General features: G+C 33.4%; 4 protein-coding genes across 5 annotated transcripts; 2 read left to right on the top strand and 2 right to left on the bottom strand.

Annotated features, from left to right (window-relative positions):
- Positions 1 to 30: 30 nt before the first annotated feature.
- Positions 31 to 2609, top strand: LOC120149950. The gene is made up of 9 exons (XM_039162668.1): positions 31 to 203; positions 294 to 415; positions 505 to 614; positions 1068 to 1263; positions 1371 to 1463; positions 1635 to 1694; positions 1816 to 1890; positions 1970 to 2050; positions 2218 to 2609. The coding sequence occupies exons 1-9, from the start codon at positions 113 to 115 to the stop codon at positions 2566 to 2568; spliced, it is 1179 nt and encodes a 392-aa protein (XP_039018599.1). The 5' UTR covers positions 31 to 112; the 3' UTR covers positions 2569 to 2609.
- Positions 2610 to 2884: 275 nt separating this feature from the next.
- On the bottom strand, positions 2885 to 4196 carry LOC120150025. Its single transcript, XM_039162724.1, has 5 exons — positions 4123 to 4196; positions 3751 to 3867; positions 3512 to 3629; positions 3320 to 3437; positions 2885 to 3199 (listed from the first exon to the last, which is right to left on the bottom strand). The coding sequence occupies exons 1-5, from the start codon at positions 4130 to 4132 to the stop codon at positions 3146 to 3148; spliced, it is 417 nt and encodes a 138-aa protein (XP_039018655.1). The 5' UTR covers positions 4133 to 4196; the 3' UTR covers positions 2885 to 3145.
- Positions 4197 to 8812: 4616 nt separating this feature from the next.
- On the top strand, positions 8813 to 11077 carry LOC120149952 (mitogen-activated protein kinase kinase 2-like). 2 transcript variants are annotated; one of them, XM_039162671.1, is made up of 9 exons: positions 8813 to 8965; positions 9049 to 9133; positions 9273 to 9413; positions 9580 to 9804; positions 9892 to 10074; positions 10168 to 10391; positions 10495 to 10540; positions 10647 to 10746; positions 10915 to 11077. In XM_039162671.1, the coding sequence occupies exons 1-8, from the start codon at positions 8880 to 8882 to the stop codon at positions 10734 to 10736; spliced, it is 1080 nt and encodes a 359-aa protein (XP_039018602.1). In that variant the 5' UTR covers positions 8813 to 8879; the 3' UTR covers positions 10737 to 10746; positions 10915 to 11077. The 2 variants fall into 2 exon arrangements, with proteins under 2 accessions (XP_039018602.1, XP_039018601.1); XM_039162670.1 differs by lacking the exon at positions 10915 to 11077 and having other exon boundaries at positions 8814 to 8965; positions 10647 to 10820.
- Positions 11078 to 11629: 552 nt separating this feature from the next.
- LOC120150127 (protein phosphatase 2C 77-like) lies at positions 11630 to 13812 on the bottom strand. Its single transcript, XM_039162852.1, has 5 exons — positions 13770 to 13812; positions 12674 to 13290; positions 12265 to 12600; positions 12076 to 12181; positions 11630 to 11985 (listed from the first exon to the last, which is right to left on the bottom strand). The coding sequence occupies exons 1-5, from the start codon at positions 13795 to 13797 to the stop codon at positions 11651 to 11653; spliced, it is 1422 nt and encodes a 473-aa protein (XP_039018783.1). The 5' UTR covers positions 13798 to 13812; the 3' UTR covers positions 11630 to 11650.
- Positions 13813 to 17647: the final 3835 nt, after the last annotated feature.

Genomic DNA, 17647 nt, shown 5'->3' with positions numbered 1-17647 from the left:
CGTAAACAAACTTGTTTGCTCATAAACCGGTAAAACCCTACCCTATTCAAGCAGCAATTGTAACCTAAAACCCCAAACTTGGTTTACTTTGATTGAAGAGCAGAAGAGGGAAATGCAAAAGCATCAATTTAGTGAAAAACCCATGCCGGCCATCTTAGCACTGGCACTTGCTGCAGTGTTTTCCGCTTCCTCAGCTATCTCCTGTATCATCTCTCTCTTACCCGCTTGCTTCTTCTTCTTCTTTACATATTTAACACGAAGCTATGGTGATTGTTGATCTTCTTTCTTTTCAGTTTATAAATGGAAGAAGAAGCCGATGGAGTCTTATTCAAAGGTGAAAGAGCTTCAAAAATCCCTCAATTCTGCTTTGGAAAAATGTGCTGCTGAAAGACAAGGTCGGATTAGGGCTCAACAGGTTCTTTCTTTTTCCTTTTCTCTCATTCTTTTATTGCTTTTCCTTTTGTTTTTGTTGTATACTAATAAGAAATAATCGAATATTTGCAGGCATTGAGGAAAGCAGTAGTAGCACAAGCACAAACCGAGTCTGAGAACTCGGACACAACGTCGTATCCGATGGCTCCGATCGGTGTCGTTCAATCTTGCTTTTCTACGAGGTGATTTTCCAATGGTTCTTCGTTTAAAGAATTAACAATTTTAATCTACAGAATGAAAAATGACCTGTGTGAAGTAAAGTTGTGCAGCAATATGCATGTGTGAGTTTTTGTATGTGTTTCTCTGTTTGTATATATAAAATATGCAATTCTTTTAAAGTTTATCTGTAAAGTTTGGCGCACTAGGCAATGCACCTGAACAGGGACGGAGCTAGGATCACAATACCAGGAGGGTCAAAATTCAAATTTCTAAACTTTAGAAAACAAGGGCCTATTAACTATTTAACCTCAAATTTTATGGGGAGTAAGGCTTAATTTGACTAATGTTTAAATTTGGCTTAAAATGCCATTAGATGAAAACTTTTAAATTTGGAGGGCTTACTACTAATTTTATCTTTGCAGTCAATGATAGTTTTCTTTTACTGCTAAGAACGATTACATGTATAATTTATGCAGGAACGGGACCCCTAGGCAACCTCTACTCGTCCCTCTTGCTAGGGCCTGTTTGATTTTCGATTCAACTAGAGTTCCACCAGCATCACTTGAGGGTCTTGAAGAATATTCTCATTGCTGGATTATATATGTATTTCATTTGAATACGGATTTGGAGAAGTTATGGAAGCATCCATCTAAATCGAAGTTTAAGGCCAAGGTTTGTGGAACCGTAATAAGGATACAAATATGTATATTTATTTCTATCATTTCTGAAGCTTTCCTATCATCTTGAAACTTCTATGGAAGGTTGGTCACTTTTAATAGGTCAGGGTTCCAAGATTGAAAGGAGGAAGGAGGGGAGTTTTCGCAACACGATCCCCACATCGACCGTGTCCTATAGGACTCACTGTGGCAAAGGTATACAGTCATTTACGAATGTGTTATTGTTGCTACAACTTGTTTACCTATGATCGTTCTTTGGTTGATATTCGGGTTAACAGGGTATTGCAATTTTCTTCATAAATGTGTATGCATGTAAGAGAGCAAGAGCGAGAGATCACTTTCAAACTGATATACTCTATATTTTAGGTGGAGGCGGTACAAGGAAATGTGCTTCTACTCTCTGGCATAGATCTAGTTGATGGAACAGTAAGCTCGTTTCCTGAACTTCACTGGGAGCTATCATTGGCTTTACCTGTTTCTTTCCTGTTATGCTTTTTCTTGAAATCTATGAATACAAATACTGATTCGTGTGTGATTTTGTTAACAGCCAGTGCTTGACATCAAACCATATCTTCCATACTGTGACAGCATTGAAGGAGCGGTTGTACCAAACTGGGTCACGGTATTTTCTCTTTTATTGTTCTTTAGTTTGCCGGTATATTTATGTTTATTGTTCTGAAGTACGCCTAAATTTTGCTCAGGTGGATAGCATGCTGTCAATTGCTTCTGTCAGCTTCTCTGATGACTTCTCGTCTTCACTCGAAAGCTGCTGGATATCAGTGGTAAGTATGCAAATTTTTTCTCTAATTTTAAATACAACAAATGATGTAGGAACCATGCAACAGTCATTACGAAAGGCATAATTTGTTGTTTATTGTTTGACAACGAGCCTTCTTCGTCTTTCGGTACAAAGCTATGTGGTTGATCTGAAAGAATACTTTTGTTACAGGAGAAGAAATCCCTCTATTCTTCACCGGATGAACTTAAAAACTTGGTCAAACAAGTCCTTTCTTGGGATATTCGTTCGGTATCTCAACGAAACCGACTTCATAATGATCTCCTAGAAATTGGAACCACCGACACCTCCAATAGTACTTTGGATATGGATGATTCCCAAGACGGAGAAGCGGCTGATTCCAGAGAGTTAATGTATCACCTGGTTTTGGATGGAATGGATTTCTCGTATGAGATTGATGGCAACGGCAACGTGATCATAAAGAAAGTCCGTCGTTCATCTTCAGTGTCATTCGGTAATGAAAAACGTTGCAATTACTCGATGTGGAAAGACAAACTCGAGTAAGTGTTTGCTTTCTAAAAGGCCGGACGTTATTCTGATTTTCACTACTCATGCTGATTTTGTCAGAACGTTGTATTTTTGCTGCAAGGCAAAAAATTAAGATTCAATGAAGCTCTGTGTTCTGACTTTGGAGGATGACAATGTCGCCGGTAATTGGTTTCCCTTGTCAGTTTTACAGTCATTCATTCGATTAATTCCGTTTATTTAGTATATTATATGAACTTGATTTCATAACTTGATTATTTATGGATAGAACTTTGATTCGAGAACACCTAGCATAAGACTGAAATTTGCATGTGAATGGCATTTTGCATCACCATTGAATAATGAAACAAGCTTTATTTTATTAATGAAACTCATCAAATTACTTACAAACAAACATAGCCTCGAATTTACCAATTGCAGAAGTATAGTTTCTATGAACGGAACATTTCTCAAATCTGTCGTCTTTAGAACGATGCTCGGCTGATGGGAGACACAGCTGACTCTTGTTTCTCCATTTTAGCCAAAGCATTCGATTCCTTTTAACTCAAACATGTATGTGCTTGTTACGAAGAACACATTGACTCGGTATTTAGGGTTAAAACAGAAGAAAAACTATTATGATCAGCAGTACAACAGAGCATGCCATTGCCTGCAACAACAAAGTCGGGCCATGGATGTTATATACATGGGTATGAACTTAGATTGTCTGATCGATTCAAATGTTGTTTACGAGAGGAGAAAAATAAGGGCAGCGACTAGGAGCACTTACAGCGATTGCAGAGGCAGCAAGGCCAGCTCTCTCTCTCGGATCTTTACGGTAGTGATTCCCGAAATAGAGAAATGTAGCATAGTACCACATCAACGGACATAGAAATCCTACCAGGAAGCTGTAAGAAACAAGACGTGAGAAATGGAAAAAACTGGTGGAAGAAACATGGTGGGAAGAGCAAGAAATACTCACGAGAACCATCCGATCCCGCAGCCAAAGCAAGGGAGAGGCTTGTCGAAAATCCCAGTTTGGAAGTCCTCGTCTTTGATAAGCGTATACTTTCCTTTACCCGCTGCATCCAGCGCTTGCCCTACCATCACAGCTTGACGTCTTGATTCACATATATACTTGTATAAATAACACAATGCATGATCGATGGCCAATCACACGTAGCAAACTATGGAAAAATAATGGCTTAACAGAGTCCCTACCCTTAAATGGTGAATAGTATCGAGCAGATGGCCTCAAAAGATCAAGATGTTTATCGGAGAGTGATCTTGAAACCTCGAGGCTGTTTCCTGAATTCCTGGACTCTACGCCGGTAGCGCCTGTGACATTGTTAATCATGTTATAATTCAGAAACTAATTATCAAATTCATCCCGAATAAAAGAAATTCCCGACATAGCATCCAACACTGAGGAACTTTGAAAACCGGCTATATAAGACGATGCAATGTTTCCGGACAGAAAACACAAGCTTTTAGGTGCAAATATAATCAGACAGCATCACGGAAACACAAGTTCTCAACTTAAAATGTGGGCATATTAGAAGTAAAGTAAAGATGGAGAAAAACTTTGATTACTTTGATCCATGTGTGTCGGAGATGTGTTTGGAGAGTGCTAAAACTCCTCGGCGTATACTCAACGGACGAAATCCCTGCTTCGAACGATGATGAAAAACCTCAGATTCCAATAGTAAGAACGATCAATAACGGAAATAACTGATTGTACGTTTGCAAAACAAGAAGAAAAGAAACAATCTGGAAAATCATGGACATAAAGAGAATTCAGGCGCACTCAAAACACTAAATGTGCTATCCCAACCCGATTACACAACCTAGAAAATAACATCCACCGTCATGCGGGGGCCGGAGCCCCTTGACTTGGGAGTCTTCGCATCAACCGCAGATTTTGCAAATTTTTTTACCAATCTATGGGCTGCACTGCAAATTTCTTGACCGAGCTAAAACGAAATTCGTGTCACAATTTCTAACAAATAATTCAATGAAAATTTTAATATATGATCCAAACTAGCTATAATATCACCAGATAAGCTTGCATAAAGGTAAATTAAGAACTAAAAAGGAAACATTTTCCCCCATCAGAGTCCATGAAATCAAAATCAATGCTTTTGGGGGAACTTTTCTATGACCAATCTTATGACAGAGTTCATGAATTCAAATAAAACTGGAAATTAACCATCGATACCTGCTAACGTCTAGGTTTATATTTATCAACTAATCATCCCGGGAAAATAAAGGAAAAATTGACAAAAAAAAGGAAATAAACAATAAAATTGATTACAAATCTTAAAAAAAATCCAAGAAAAAAGGGGTTCAAAACACGTAATCTAAAACAAACAGATCAGAAATTCAAAGAGAACGGAAGAAAATTGCCTATGTAGAACTCTGAACTTGGAAGAGTGAAACTTCGGGTTGGTTGTTCTTTATGTAAATCGAAGAAAAGAAGAATAATTATTTGAGAGAGTGGTTTAGATGACAAGCAAAGCCGAAAAATAATACTATTGTTCAAAAAATTAGTCCATGATTTTAATTTTTTTTAATTTCTTATAAAAAAAATTTTAATTCAAAATTTCTGTGATTTCTCAATAATCAAACATCTTTTAAATCCTAACATAAGAAAATGAAGGAGGAATTGAGCTATATATCTTTATTCTACATTGATTGAATGATATATATTTTAGATAGTAGTGGTTAAGGATTTCATGATTTTGAGTTTGGGATTGAATTTTATGAGTTTTGAAATGATTTATATAAAATGTAAATTGATAGAGTGTTAGAAGACAACGAGACTAATTCATCGATATCTTCTATGGTTGAAAAAGATACCTGAGAAAGATAATTTCAATACTGACGTGACACAGAGATGAAAATGTAACATTTTTATTTTTAAAATAGAATATAAAATAAAAAATAATGTGGATGAAACATGCATTTTATTTTAATAAAAAACACTCCACATCAACGTATGTGATTTTTATGTTACCCTTCCATTTGAAGTTTAATATCGAGTGCTCAAAATAAAAGTAAATCGAAAGTTTAATGAATGCATGGAAAACTTTTAAATTTAATGACAAAAATAAGAATAAAAAAATTAAGTGATAAAATTTGTCATTTACCTAACCTCAGTTATGGCGGAAAATTACGGGAAAATATATTTTATTTTCTCCGCTCGTCTTATTTTGTTATTATCCTTATCATTGCTTGTAATAAAATAAACATGTCTTTTAGTATTGCTTACTTTTTATTCGATAGCTACCGCGAAAATTATTGTAATGAAATGCTTTTCTTAATTGGACCGCGCTTGAAATGACAACTAAATCCGTAAATTGTTTGAGTTGTTGGTGTTATTTAAGTTAATTAGAATTTTCAATTCAAATTTTAAATTTAAATAAGTTTAAATCATCGAAAAATTTAAAAAAACCAAAGTGAGGTTATTTTAAATTTTAAATAATTAATTTGTAATTAAGTCCTTAATCTTTTTTTTTGTTTTTGAAATTTATTTTTTTATTTAAACTTAAATAATTAATTTCTATTTTTGAATAATTAAGATTTTTAATTTAAATTTTAAATTCAATAACCATTTGAATTTGTTAAGTTTAAATGATCGAAAAAACAAGGTAGGTTCCAACCTACGTTAGACGAGGAAAACATAATCGATTTCAATATTAATCCAACAACCGATAATTTAGATTCGATAATCATATAGTTTTTGGGGAATCCAATAAGTAAAAAAGAAAGACGACGACGACACCGTTATCAAGAGGAGGAAATAATTATTATATCATTTTTCAATATTAATTTTTTTATAATTTATTTTTACCTTTTAGAATTTTATATATTACGTCCGTCTCAATCATAATGTGACCGTAGCAAGTGCCGTAATCAACCTCGGCTTATTGCCAACAATTTATGGAGAGGGTAACTTCATAGATTGGGTGGGCCTACTCCTGCAACTTGGCTATTGCCTGATAAGCCCATTTGGCATTATTCTTGAAAATTTTTGTTTCAAAATTATTTAATTTAAATTTAAAATATTTAATATTATTCTAAAATTATTTTTAAATAATATAATATATTTAAAACTTAAATAATATATCAATAATTAAATATTTAATCCCAAACTAAATTTTTATTTAAAATATCATAATATTTTTATTTAAGTATGGAGTAATTATAAGGTGATATCTATTTATAATTTTTTAGGTAATTAATAATAAACACACACATCTTGTAGCTGCTCAAACTGAGAATTTTTAGAAAAATCAACACTCTCTATTATCATTAAATACGTTTGCTAAAAATGTATAATTAATTATTTTTAATGTAAAAGATGATTGTTGTATCAAGTAACTCAAAGTTTTAGATGAAAGATTCATTTATTTGAAAATTCCCATAGACGTGAATGTTGTTATATTTAAATTGATTCACATTTATTTTTATTTTTATTTAATATTAATAGTAATATTAATTTTAAAAAATAAAATAATTATATTTAAATAAAAATTATTAATATATTTTAATATTAAAAGTTAAATGGAAGTCAAAATTTAACACATTAGTACTGCTTGGTTCCCTTTCCAACTCCTACAGATGAGGATGAGACCCCAAACACGTGAATAGCCATAAATACGAGCTTTTAGGCTTTGTCCACCCTTCATCTCATCATATAAAATAAAATAACCTAATACTTTAGATATATTATATTTTTAAAATACTATTAATATACTTTAATTATATATATATATATATATATATATATAGAGAAATATATATATTTAAACCAATGTAAGACTAAAGGAATAATATTTCAAAAATCTAACTATTACTTTATATGTTTTATTTACATAAGATCATATGCCTAAATTTAAATAGATTAAAGGTTTAAGTGTTTTTATAGCCCTTCCAATTGTATCCCAAAATCAAATGAGTCGTCGCATTGAGTTATAGACCTCGAATTGTAAATTGGAAAACGTGAACTATATACATAACCAATCTATAATATACAGACTATTGCTATAATTTAATTTAACAGATTTCATATATATTATCCAGATTAAGATAAAAAATATATATAATCTAAGAAGTAAAAGGACTAAAAATGATCAAAATAAAATATATGAAATAAATAGATATTTTATGCATGGTATAAATATTATATAAAAACTTTGTATCTTTATATTCATCGAATGACCTCAGTAGTAAGATTGTTGTTCTCCCTAGAGGATTCTGGTTCGGGTAACTACGTCTGTAGGGTGTGTATCTTATCAATAGGTTAAGAAAAATTATGAACAAATATTATTTTATAATAACTCTAGACTATTAAAAACCAGGAAAAAAACTTAGATCAATTTTAAAAAATTCTTTAATTTATTACCTCCCACATATAAAATTAAAGGTAAAACATACCCAATAATACTTAATTATGCTTAAATGATGTCTTAATCATTATACATTCAAAATTATAAAATAATCATTAAAATTATTGATTTATTATAAAATAATTATTAAATTTTATAACTTTTAAAAGTAATTTGGTGATCATTTGTTATAAGATAATTTGAAGAAATGAAAAAAGTTGATTGCATCATAATCTTCGAGCTATTACTTTTATTTTAAATTGGTACATAAATTTTAAATATTTTTTTTTCAAACTATGATTTTTATTTTAAATTAATCCTTAAACTTTTGAATATTTTAATGTCATCCCAAAGTTTCGATATATACTAATCGTATTTCCTATTAGTAAAACTGTCAGGCCAAGCCAAATATTATATGTTTAAAAAAATAATATATAGGTTAATTTATAGTTGAAACTAATTACATATTTGGGTGGATATTCGGATGAAATTAGAATACTCAAAAGTTTCAGGATCAATTTAGAATGAGATTCATAGCTTGGGGATGAAATTGGAATATTCAAAATTTTGAGGACTAATTTAAAGGAGACATAATTTAAGGATAAAAAGGAAACATTAAAACGTTTTTGAACTAGTTTAAAATATGAATCATAATTTAAGGAGGTTTGATGTAATTAACTAGAAAAAGAAAAGAAATGAAGGAAAAAGGCGCGGGTAAATTAAAGAAAAGTAAAAGCGAAAGTGAAGTCAAGTCGTCTTCCTCGTGGCTGTTTTGTTCTGATGAAGACTGGTCTCCTCTGGAAAAGCATCAACCATGGAAACACTCTCCAGTCCTTTTAATAATTCTATTTTTCCTTTAAAAGAAAACTAATATTGTTTATCGCTCTGTGTAAAATCTAAAATCCTTATAAGAAAGGAAGATTAATTGTCACTCTGCTAACAAACAGCAAAAAAGAAGAAATGATGAAGAAAGGAAAGGGAATTTTGAACCCTAATTTGAAGCTCTCTCTTCCTCCTCCAGCTGAGACCTGCTTCGACGAGTTCCTGTAATTATAATTTTTTCATTACGTACTTTATTTTTCGGTTTAATTTGAAATTTTGATTTTGGTAATTGAATTTTTCATGGCAGTACACAAAGCGGTACGTTCAAAGACGGTGATCTCCTCGTCAACAAGGACGGTGTTCGAATCATCTCTCAATCCGAACCTGCACTTGTATGATTTTTTTTTCTTTTTTATTTTTTAAATTCATTGTTCAGATTCTTTGATCCCCCCCCCATTATTTATAAGCTTGATTTGTTAGATTTTCCTGTTTCTAGATTTGTTTTAAATTTTTCTATTGTTTTATCCCCAGCTTATTAAGCCATCAGAAGCTGAAAATGACGATCAGTTGAATTTAGAAGATTTTGATGTGATTAAAGTTATTGGCAAAGGTAATGGTGGAATTGTGCAACTGGTCCAACACAAATGGACGGAGCAGTTTTTTGCATTGAAGGTATATGTCTAAATGCCAATCTTAATAACACTTGTATAATTTTTCCGATCGACTCTTAGCTCGATCGGCACCGGTTACACTATGAATCAATGAAGCATTTACAGCCTTTCTTCTTTGATAAAAAATAATTCTTCTAAAGCAGATATCGTTGTTCCATCGTTACTAGGTTATTCAAATGAACATCGAGGAATCGGCACGCAAGCAGATCGCAAAGGAACTGAAAATAAACCAATTGTCTCAGTGTCCGAACGTCGTCGTTTGTTACAAGTCTTTCTTTAACAACGGTGTCATTTCGATCATTTTGGAGTATATGGATGGTGGATCCCTAGCAGATTTCTTGAAGAAGGTTAAATCCGTTCCCGAACCGTATCTCGCGGCAATTTGTAAGCAGGTCAGTACATTCGAGACTTCGAATTCATTATACTACGTACCAGATGTTTATGGTATATGCCTTTTGTGATTGCTCTTGTTAGCGCAGGTGGTCAAGGGTTTGATATATCTTCATCATGAAAAACACATTATCCACCGGGACTTAAAACCGTCTAACTTGTTGATAAATCATAGAGGAGAAGTTAAGATTACCGACTTCGGTGTTAGTGCGATAATGACGAACACCTCCGGACTAGCTAGCACTTTCGTTGGAACATACAACTATATGTCGGTAAGTACTTTACTGTGCCGAAATAACTATTCTTTTTAGTTGCTAAGGTGAGTTTCATTATAGTTCGGTACTTTTTATTTGCTTCTGTTGTAGCCTGAGAGAATTGCTGGTAGCAATTACGGCAATAAGAGCGACATTTGGAGCTTGGGGTTAGTGTTGCTCGAATGTGCAACTGGTCAGTTCCCATATTCCCCACCGGATCAGGCTGAAGGATGGACCAATTTTTTCGAGCTCATGGAACAAATTGTTCAACAACCGCCACCTTGTGCACCTTCAGATCAATACTCTTTGGAGTTTTGCTCGTTCATTTCTGCATGGTAAGATTATTTTTAACTACTTGATACACTTGCTTATTATGAGTGTTGTATTAAGTTAAAACGTTTGCATTGGTCATACGAGTTAACTAGTTATCCATGGCAGTGTACAAAAGGACCCAAAGGAAAGAAAGTCCGCACACGAATTGCTGGTATTGAAACATCCGGATTCCACTATCACACCATTGTTTCAAGCAGTAAGAATTCGATTAAATATCTGTTAAACAATGCTTATCGCATGTTTCAACGTGGATGCAGGCATTTCCTTTCTTGAACATGTACGATGACTTGGACATCAACCTCTCTTCTTACTTCTACAATGCCGGATTGCCACTTACACCGCTTTAGAACTTCTGTGGTATGTCTATGCTTAGGTTTGGTGATACAATTCTCTTGATCACTCTCCACCACTTCAGAACTCCACTTTTGGAATTAAAGTTCAAATGCCAGAACAATATGAGCTATTCATGCTTGAATTGTAATTAACTTTTTAAAGCGAAACCAACATTTACCTTCTTTTTGGCAGATTTCAGACTTCAGACGACTGAACATATATGATCAGTCAGAATCGAAACAATGTCCACAAAAACCGAAGTTTTAGAACCATGGAAGATTAGTATTGTCGTTCTGGACTTATTTGAGCAGCTGTTACTATGACAAGGCCCAAAGTTAAACATAAAAGAATATAGAAAAGTTTCCTTGCCATCGGATTGCTCACAACCTTGCGCATTGGGCTTAGTCGAAGATCAATCCTTTTTTCTTTTTTTCGATGAACCGGAATGTATTAAGTATGATGTAAGCTTGGATGCTATTGGAATTTAATGAATGTCGATTTCCTTTCAAAAACAAAGAATATCGGGTAGTAGTGGTGAGGTAGAAGTAATTGCTGTGTATTAATATTCCATAACTGAAAGATAATGCCGTGTGTTAGCCATTCTGGTGTATTCTGGGATGAATAGTATAGTTTAACAATCTTTGTAACAATGTGTATGGATGTAAGTCATCAAATCATGGTATTATATTCCGATCGACTCGACACGTCTATGCATTTCATTTGAAGGGATAGTTTCTCAACACTTGCATGTTAAATTCAGAAAACTGGAGCTAAATCCGAAAGAGAGTTCGGTTATTTTGACCGAACCGGTTATCGTAGCTATTAATGGTGGCAGTAAAATGAACAAGTTAATTGAGTATTTTGCATGACGCAGTGTACAAAGATACTTTAAAACAATACAAAGAAAGCTTTTTAGGTATCCTTGCTGTCAGGTTTTCTTCTTGAACTTTCTCTGTGCTTTTAAGTCCATGACAATGACTGTAATATTGTCTTTGCTTCCTTTACTAAGAGCAAGCTTTGAGAGGTAATCCGCAGCGGATTGAGCAGCCGGGTCAACTCCGTCACCCCTTTCTGCGGATAATTTGTCCCCATGCTTTTTATGCCAAAGGAGGATTCGTTTTCGAGCAACTTCACAAGCTTCCTCATTGCTCATGACATCCCATAAGCCATCACTGGCTAGGATAAGACACTCGTCTTCTTTGGCTCGAGGAACGCACATCACTTCGGGATCTGGAATTATCCATGGTTTCAAGTACCTGTCACCTGATCAAAGGATTCGGAATTACACATGTTCGACTCAGCAAAAGGCTAATATATGTTCTAAGATGGGAATTAAGGAGTAGAAACACATACCGATGGACCTCGACATTGCTAGAACACCGAAAACACGAGATCCATTCCACTGTATGACCTTCCCTCCCAAAGCTTCTATCCTTGTGTGTTCATCTTCTCTATCAGGCTGTAAAAAGCTCAATATAAACAACAGTGTCTTTGAAATTTGCATGTCCAGTGGAAAGAAAGCTCGGAATACGCAAATCTTACTTTGTGGTCTACGGACAACGGCACGGGCTGTTTTCCACGGTAGAGAACTGCCCTCGAATCGCCGCAATTGGCAACGATTATATGTGTTGGACGAACAACCGCAACTACAGCAGTAGAGCCGACGGTTTCGGGGGCAATAGGTCCGTTATCGGTATTGTTCTCACCTTTACGAACCCCTCCGATCTCAGCATCGACTTTGATGAAACAACTGGAGAATGCTTTCCTCCATTGTTCCTGCCAGTCGTGCTCGACATTTCCCTCTTGAATACATGATTTTGCCATTTCTATCTCCTCGGCTAAAGCCAAATGCATACGTTCACGGCAATAGTTTGCAACCTATGCATAGAAATAATATCGTTTAGACAAACCAAACTTGCAAAAACACAGAATAGAAGGCCATGAAGCATACCTGACATCCTCCATGTCCATCGTACACACCGTAGAAATGAGTCTCTGGGTCGCTTAAACCTTGATGCGTTCCGTTCGCTACGTTCTCGGCTTTCAGCATTCGACTAGGGACTCGCAAAAATCGTGGTATGGCAACAACGGCATCTTCCATTTCTGGTCTCCTACCACAAATGGATGTAAATCCCCATAGGGGTATGTTCCCTAATTCAAACAGACACTTGATTTCAGTTTTCCATATCCTCTTTTGCTGCTGCACGTCGAGGATCGAGTCCGACGATGTTTTATTGGACTCGTCGGACTTGTTGTCATCGTCCCCGAAAAAACCTGCAACTCTCTTCACATCTTGAACATCACTAGTTGATGAAATTTTCACAGAATTAACCTCCAAAGCTGAAATTTTCTCAACCTCGCTTCCTTGATGATTATATTCTCTAGAAATACAACTATCATAGGAGGAAACGACTCCGTTATTGCCTCGATCCCACTCGGTTCCGGAGGGTGACAACAAGCCTGCCTTCTCCGCAACAAGCTTACAGCCATTACTACGAACCACATCGCCTAACGAAAAAGCACAAGGACCAGCAATTGCTGCAGATACCTCCATGATCCTCTTTTCACCTGCAACAAGCAGCTCAAAACTACTTTATCCCCTTCTATTTCGATCGAATGCAACTCGGAAAAGTATCGAAAAATCGAATTAAATGGGTAATGAAATAAGGCCAAGGTCGACGAAAGTGAAGCTTGAGATGTCCCTAGAGCCTAAATACACCTTTCATATATCTGGACTCTTCTTTTGAACAAACAGATGGTGGGCATAGAACTATGAGCACATGTGAACATGCAAAAAGAAGAACTCAGAACATAATACCAGAAGAAAACACACACCCAGAATCCGGTTCCCTGGATCTAAGGTAATTCATATCAAACCCGGAACAAGGAGAATTTTGCTTGATGGTTTGAAACACTGAAATATATCAGAAAATCAAGCTAAAAAATGGGAAAATAGATGCAAGAATTGAAAAATAAAGGAAAATGGAGAGAAGAAAGCAAGAATGATGGATGACAGATAATAGAGAATAACATGTGAAGAAGCACACCTGTCCTTATTACTCGACAAAGGAACATTAGATAATGTAAGAGAAACGAATTAAACTAACACAAAGAATCTGCACGTAAGCTCATGGACAAAATTAACAAATTCTGGAAAAAGTTGAAATATTTGTTTCATTTGCACCAGACGTTCTCCAACTGTAGTTGAATTCAAACCGATCCTTAAATCTCGATTTGTTTCATTTGAACCCTCGAAATAAAATATTTTCCAATCAAATCCTTCTTTCAGTCTAGTTTTGGAATGGAGTCGAGTCAAACTTAGTCAACTAAGCTTGAATAGTGAGAAGCTCGGACTTAACTTGATTAAAAACTCGTACAACCTCGAGCCTGGCTTGATGGCCCGTCGAGCTAAACTATTTTTAAAAATAATTTTTTTAAAACTACTTGAGTCTAATATTAAGATACACAAATTAGACTCACTCGACGACTCGATACAATAATGACTAAATCAAATTTGAGCTTTGTTTGGAGTTAAACAACTTATAAGCACAATCGTCTCATTCACATCCCTAATGAAATCATCATCTTTAACATTTTTAACACTTAATGTTAAGTTTAGATGTGATATGTTTAACAATACTTATTATCTCGTGCATGTGTAAAAACAAATCCATGTTAGATCTGGTTAATATTTAACTTAAAATTTGGACTATTAGATTAGTGAAATGACCTAATTAAAATGATATATTAGTTTAAGGATTAAACTAAAATATTTTAAATTTCAGAGATTAATTTAAAATTTAGCCCAGTTCGGGAACCTGGATGAAATTAACCCTTATTAAATATTAAATGAAAAAAAGTTATGGTTAATGTTTGGAGGGGAGAAAGAGAAAAGCATCAAGCAATTGTCTTGTAGCAATTAAATAAATAGAGAAAATACATGTGAAAGTGAAAAAGTCCAATGCAGGATTTGCCACGTAAAAGGATCTGGAAAATCAGGTTGGTGACCGAAGACAAAGAGAGGGAGAGGGAGAGAGAGAGAGAGAGAAGGAGTGACGTGCATTTAATTTTACAGTATTATTTTCTATTTTTTATTTGGTATCTATATCTTTGATATATCAACCGATTGATTTTATTATAAAAGTTTATTATGAAAATATTCTGATTTTATTTTTTTATATATTTAGTTTACTCTATTTATAATATTAAAATTCAATTCTAATGTTAATTAAAAGATCTAATATTTTATCTTATTAAATTAATTAATTATCAGTAGAATACTATTCTATTTTTATATAATATTAAAATTACATATAAATATGAACTATGATACTGATTTAAGGAAACAAAATATAATTAACAAAATAGAGATAAAATAAGAGGTAAAATGCATTCATAACTTTGAGAAAAAAAATCAATCAAATCAATATTTAAATAATAAAATATCACTTTATTTAAATCTTAAAAATGAAAAGAGAGAAATGGACGGGGAGATGAATGTAGATGGAAGGTGGAATTCTAGGTTGGGTTATTGATAAATGGATTCATGAACTGACACCTCAACTCCTTTCCCTATTTACTATTTAGGGTTTATTGGATTCTTCGATATTTATTTTTGCCCACCCTCTTCTTTTCTGCCACGTGTGCTTTTACTTTTAATTTTTTTAATAAAAGCTTATTTTAATATTCGATGATTTGCAGGACACGACCTCCAATGTATTGGCTGAAGTTTCCCTGCTATTAGCTAACCTATATTAGATATTTAAGAAATTATTTATACATATTAATTTTAATATCATATCTACTAATCGACTACTTTTACAGACATAATTTATTAACCCGATCATAATACCTTGCGACGCTTTAAAGAGATGCTTCCCATAAAAGTTAACATTACTCTCAATAAATGAGTCTAGATTTATTTAGTTATATATCTAGACATCATAGAGAAAGAGGTGTTTTCTCGATAATATAATCATTCGCGTAATAATTTGTTTAAAATATATTTAACGCGTTAATATACAAATTACGATATGATATTTAAAGACAATAAAGATTTTTGGATGAAAGATATAGTGAGACTTAACAAAGTTACCGTTCAATTCTACAACTCAATCAAGAGAGACCTCTTATCGTCCCCAAGTATTTCTCATAGAAAGGCATCGTGTCATCCACTTAGCTCCAATACCCATGCACGTAGACTCCACATAAACTTAAGGTATTATTTGGTTCACGAAATATAAAATTATTATTGAGAATAAAATTATCAGAATATTACATTACTTAATATACTATTGGGAATATTATATTATATTATTTAGTTTGTTTGACAAAAATATAAGATTACAATATTTGATTGAAAGAATATAAGAAAAATATATATTTTAGCAAATTATCCCTAAAATATATATTTTTTAACAAATTAAATTCTCAATATTAAAATAAAATATTTATATGAAAGTTCATAAAAAATATAATTTTTTAATATTTCTAATTTATATATATTTTTAATAAATTTACACACAAATAACTTGATATATATTTTTATTTTTTTAAAATACAAAAACATACTAACACCAATATAATTATGTCTATTTTTAAATACCAAAATATTGGAAGATATACATACTTATACTAGTTATTTTATTTATGCTACATTATTGAGTTGTACAACAAAATATCATATCGAATTATTTGATAAAATAATAAACATAAAAAATATAATAATAAAACATTTCATTATATGCATCATATTAGCAAACTTTTGAATTAATTATCAAACGTTTATATATGTAATTATATTTAATATCATAACATTTTAGCATATTAGGGAGCAATGGATAAAATCCTTTCTTGAGAGCCTAGAAAAAAATAAATGGATGGATGATTTTGAAATTATTCTTTTGTTTTAGGAATATTTTTATTCTGGGAATTGTTAAATACCTCAAGGAAGAGAGGAAAATGACATTGTGAAAGCACCCAAAAAAAAAAACAATGACATTGTAGGGAATGATGCTCCATGACCTCGGAGGGAATGTTTTTAAACCAAACGTGGGTATGTGATTATGGAAAAGATTATCCCCTGATAATAATCTATTCCATGAACCAAACGCCCCCAGAAGAATGTCATTTACACCATGATAAGTCCACTTGCTAGCTCAAGGAGAAGAGACAACTCTCTCAACTCAATTTACTCCTTTTACACCTTCAAAATTCAAACCTTAACAAATATTATTGCAAATCAAGGGAGCCAAAACAAAGTTTTCAACAAGTAAATCACAGAAGTGTTCCTCACAAGGATTCATGAGTTTCAATAGAAATTTTCTATGCATAAACATGATAATCGAGGACTAGCATTGTGCAGAAATGCGCACGGCATGTATATTGAATGCACCCGTTACATGACGTGAAGCATCAAAGGACATTTGGAAAAGAATGAAGTAATTAGGATATTGACATAGAGTTCGAAAATGAAGACGGCTCAGCTAGGATGATAACTAAAGCAAAGGTATACTCGAGCCTGAATACTTTTTCAGGTAACAAATTACACGGAAATTAATTCTCAAAATGAACGATGCACGATTCTTGACAGGCCCCATTCGATAGTTAAATCGTTCATGTTAAAGCAAGTTGTGAATCGTGTATAAATATGAGCTTTAAACGGCAGTGGATGAACATTACTGGACCCGATCCTTTTGCTGCCAATCCTTCTACACTGTACTACAAGTGATTCCCTGCCTTCAAAATAAAGTAGACATTCTCTAAGAAAATAACAGTAAACCTATGTTACTCGGACTTCATTTTTCTTGAAGTACTCATATCCGACATATGGATATGGAGATATGACTTCCAAGGACCCTCCAAAGCCCAAATACATGGAAAACCTAAGAAAAGTCTAACCGAACCCATGTCAGAGACATATTCG

This window comes from Hibiscus syriacus, unplaced genomic scaffold (genome assembly GCF_006381635.1).
Source record: "Hibiscus syriacus cultivar Baekdansim isolate YM2019G1 unplaced genomic scaffold, ASM638163v2 tig00111013_pilon, whole genome shotgun sequence".
Classification (NCBI taxonomy): Eukaryota; Viridiplantae; Streptophyta; class Magnoliopsida; order Malvales; family Malvaceae; genus Hibiscus; species Hibiscus syriacus.
This window is presented reverse-complemented; position numbering and strand designations above follow the sequence as displayed.

Excerpts from the sequence above, each read along its gene's own strand:
- LOC120149950 (XM_039162668.1), top strand. The coding sequence starts at position 113 with ATGCAAAAGCATCAATTTAGTGAAAAACCCATGCCGGCCATCTTAGCA. Across the intron at positions 204-293 it reads CGCTTCCTCAGCTATCTCCT|TTTATAAATGGAAGAAGAAG; the intron begins GTATCATCTCTC and ends CTTTCTTTTCAG. Across the intron at positions 1,464-1,634 it reads TAGGACTCACTGTGGCAAAG|GTGGAGGCGGTACAAGGAAA; the intron begins GTATACAGTCAT and ends TCTATATTTTAG.
- LOC120150025 (XM_039162724.1), bottom strand. Across the intron at positions 3,630-3,750 it reads ATACTATTCACCATTTAAGG|GGCAAGCGCTGGATGCAGCG; the intron begins GTAGGGACTCTG and ends CTGTGATGGTAG. Across the intron at positions 3,438-3,511 it reads TGCGGGATCGGATGGTTCTC|CTTCCTGGTAGGATTTCTAT; the intron begins GTGAGTATTTCT and ends TGTTTCTTACAG.
- LOC120149952 (XM_039162671.1), top strand. The coding sequence starts at position 8,880 with ATGATGAAGAAAGGAAAGGGAATTTTGAACCCTAATTTGAAGCTCTCT. Across the intron at positions 9,414-9,579 it reads AGCAGTTTTTTGCATTGAAG|GTTATTCAAATGAACATCGA; the intron begins GTATATGTCTAA and ends CATCGTTACTAG. Across the intron at positions 10,392-10,494 it reads TGCTCGTTCATTTCTGCATG|TGTACAAAAGGACCCAAAGG; the intron begins GTAAGATTATTT and ends TATCCATGGCAG.
- LOC120150127 (XM_039162852.1), bottom strand. The coding sequence starts at position 13,797 with ATGTTCCTTTGTCGAGTAATAAGGACAG. Across the intron at positions 12,601-12,673 it reads ATGGACATGGAGGATGTCAG|GTTGCAAACTATTGCCGTGA; the intron begins GTATGCTTCATG and ends TTCTATGCATAG. Across the intron at positions 12,182-12,264 it reads CGTTGTCCGTAGACCACAAA|CCTGATAGAGAAGATGAACA; the intron begins GTAAGATTTGCG and ends AGCTTTTTACAG.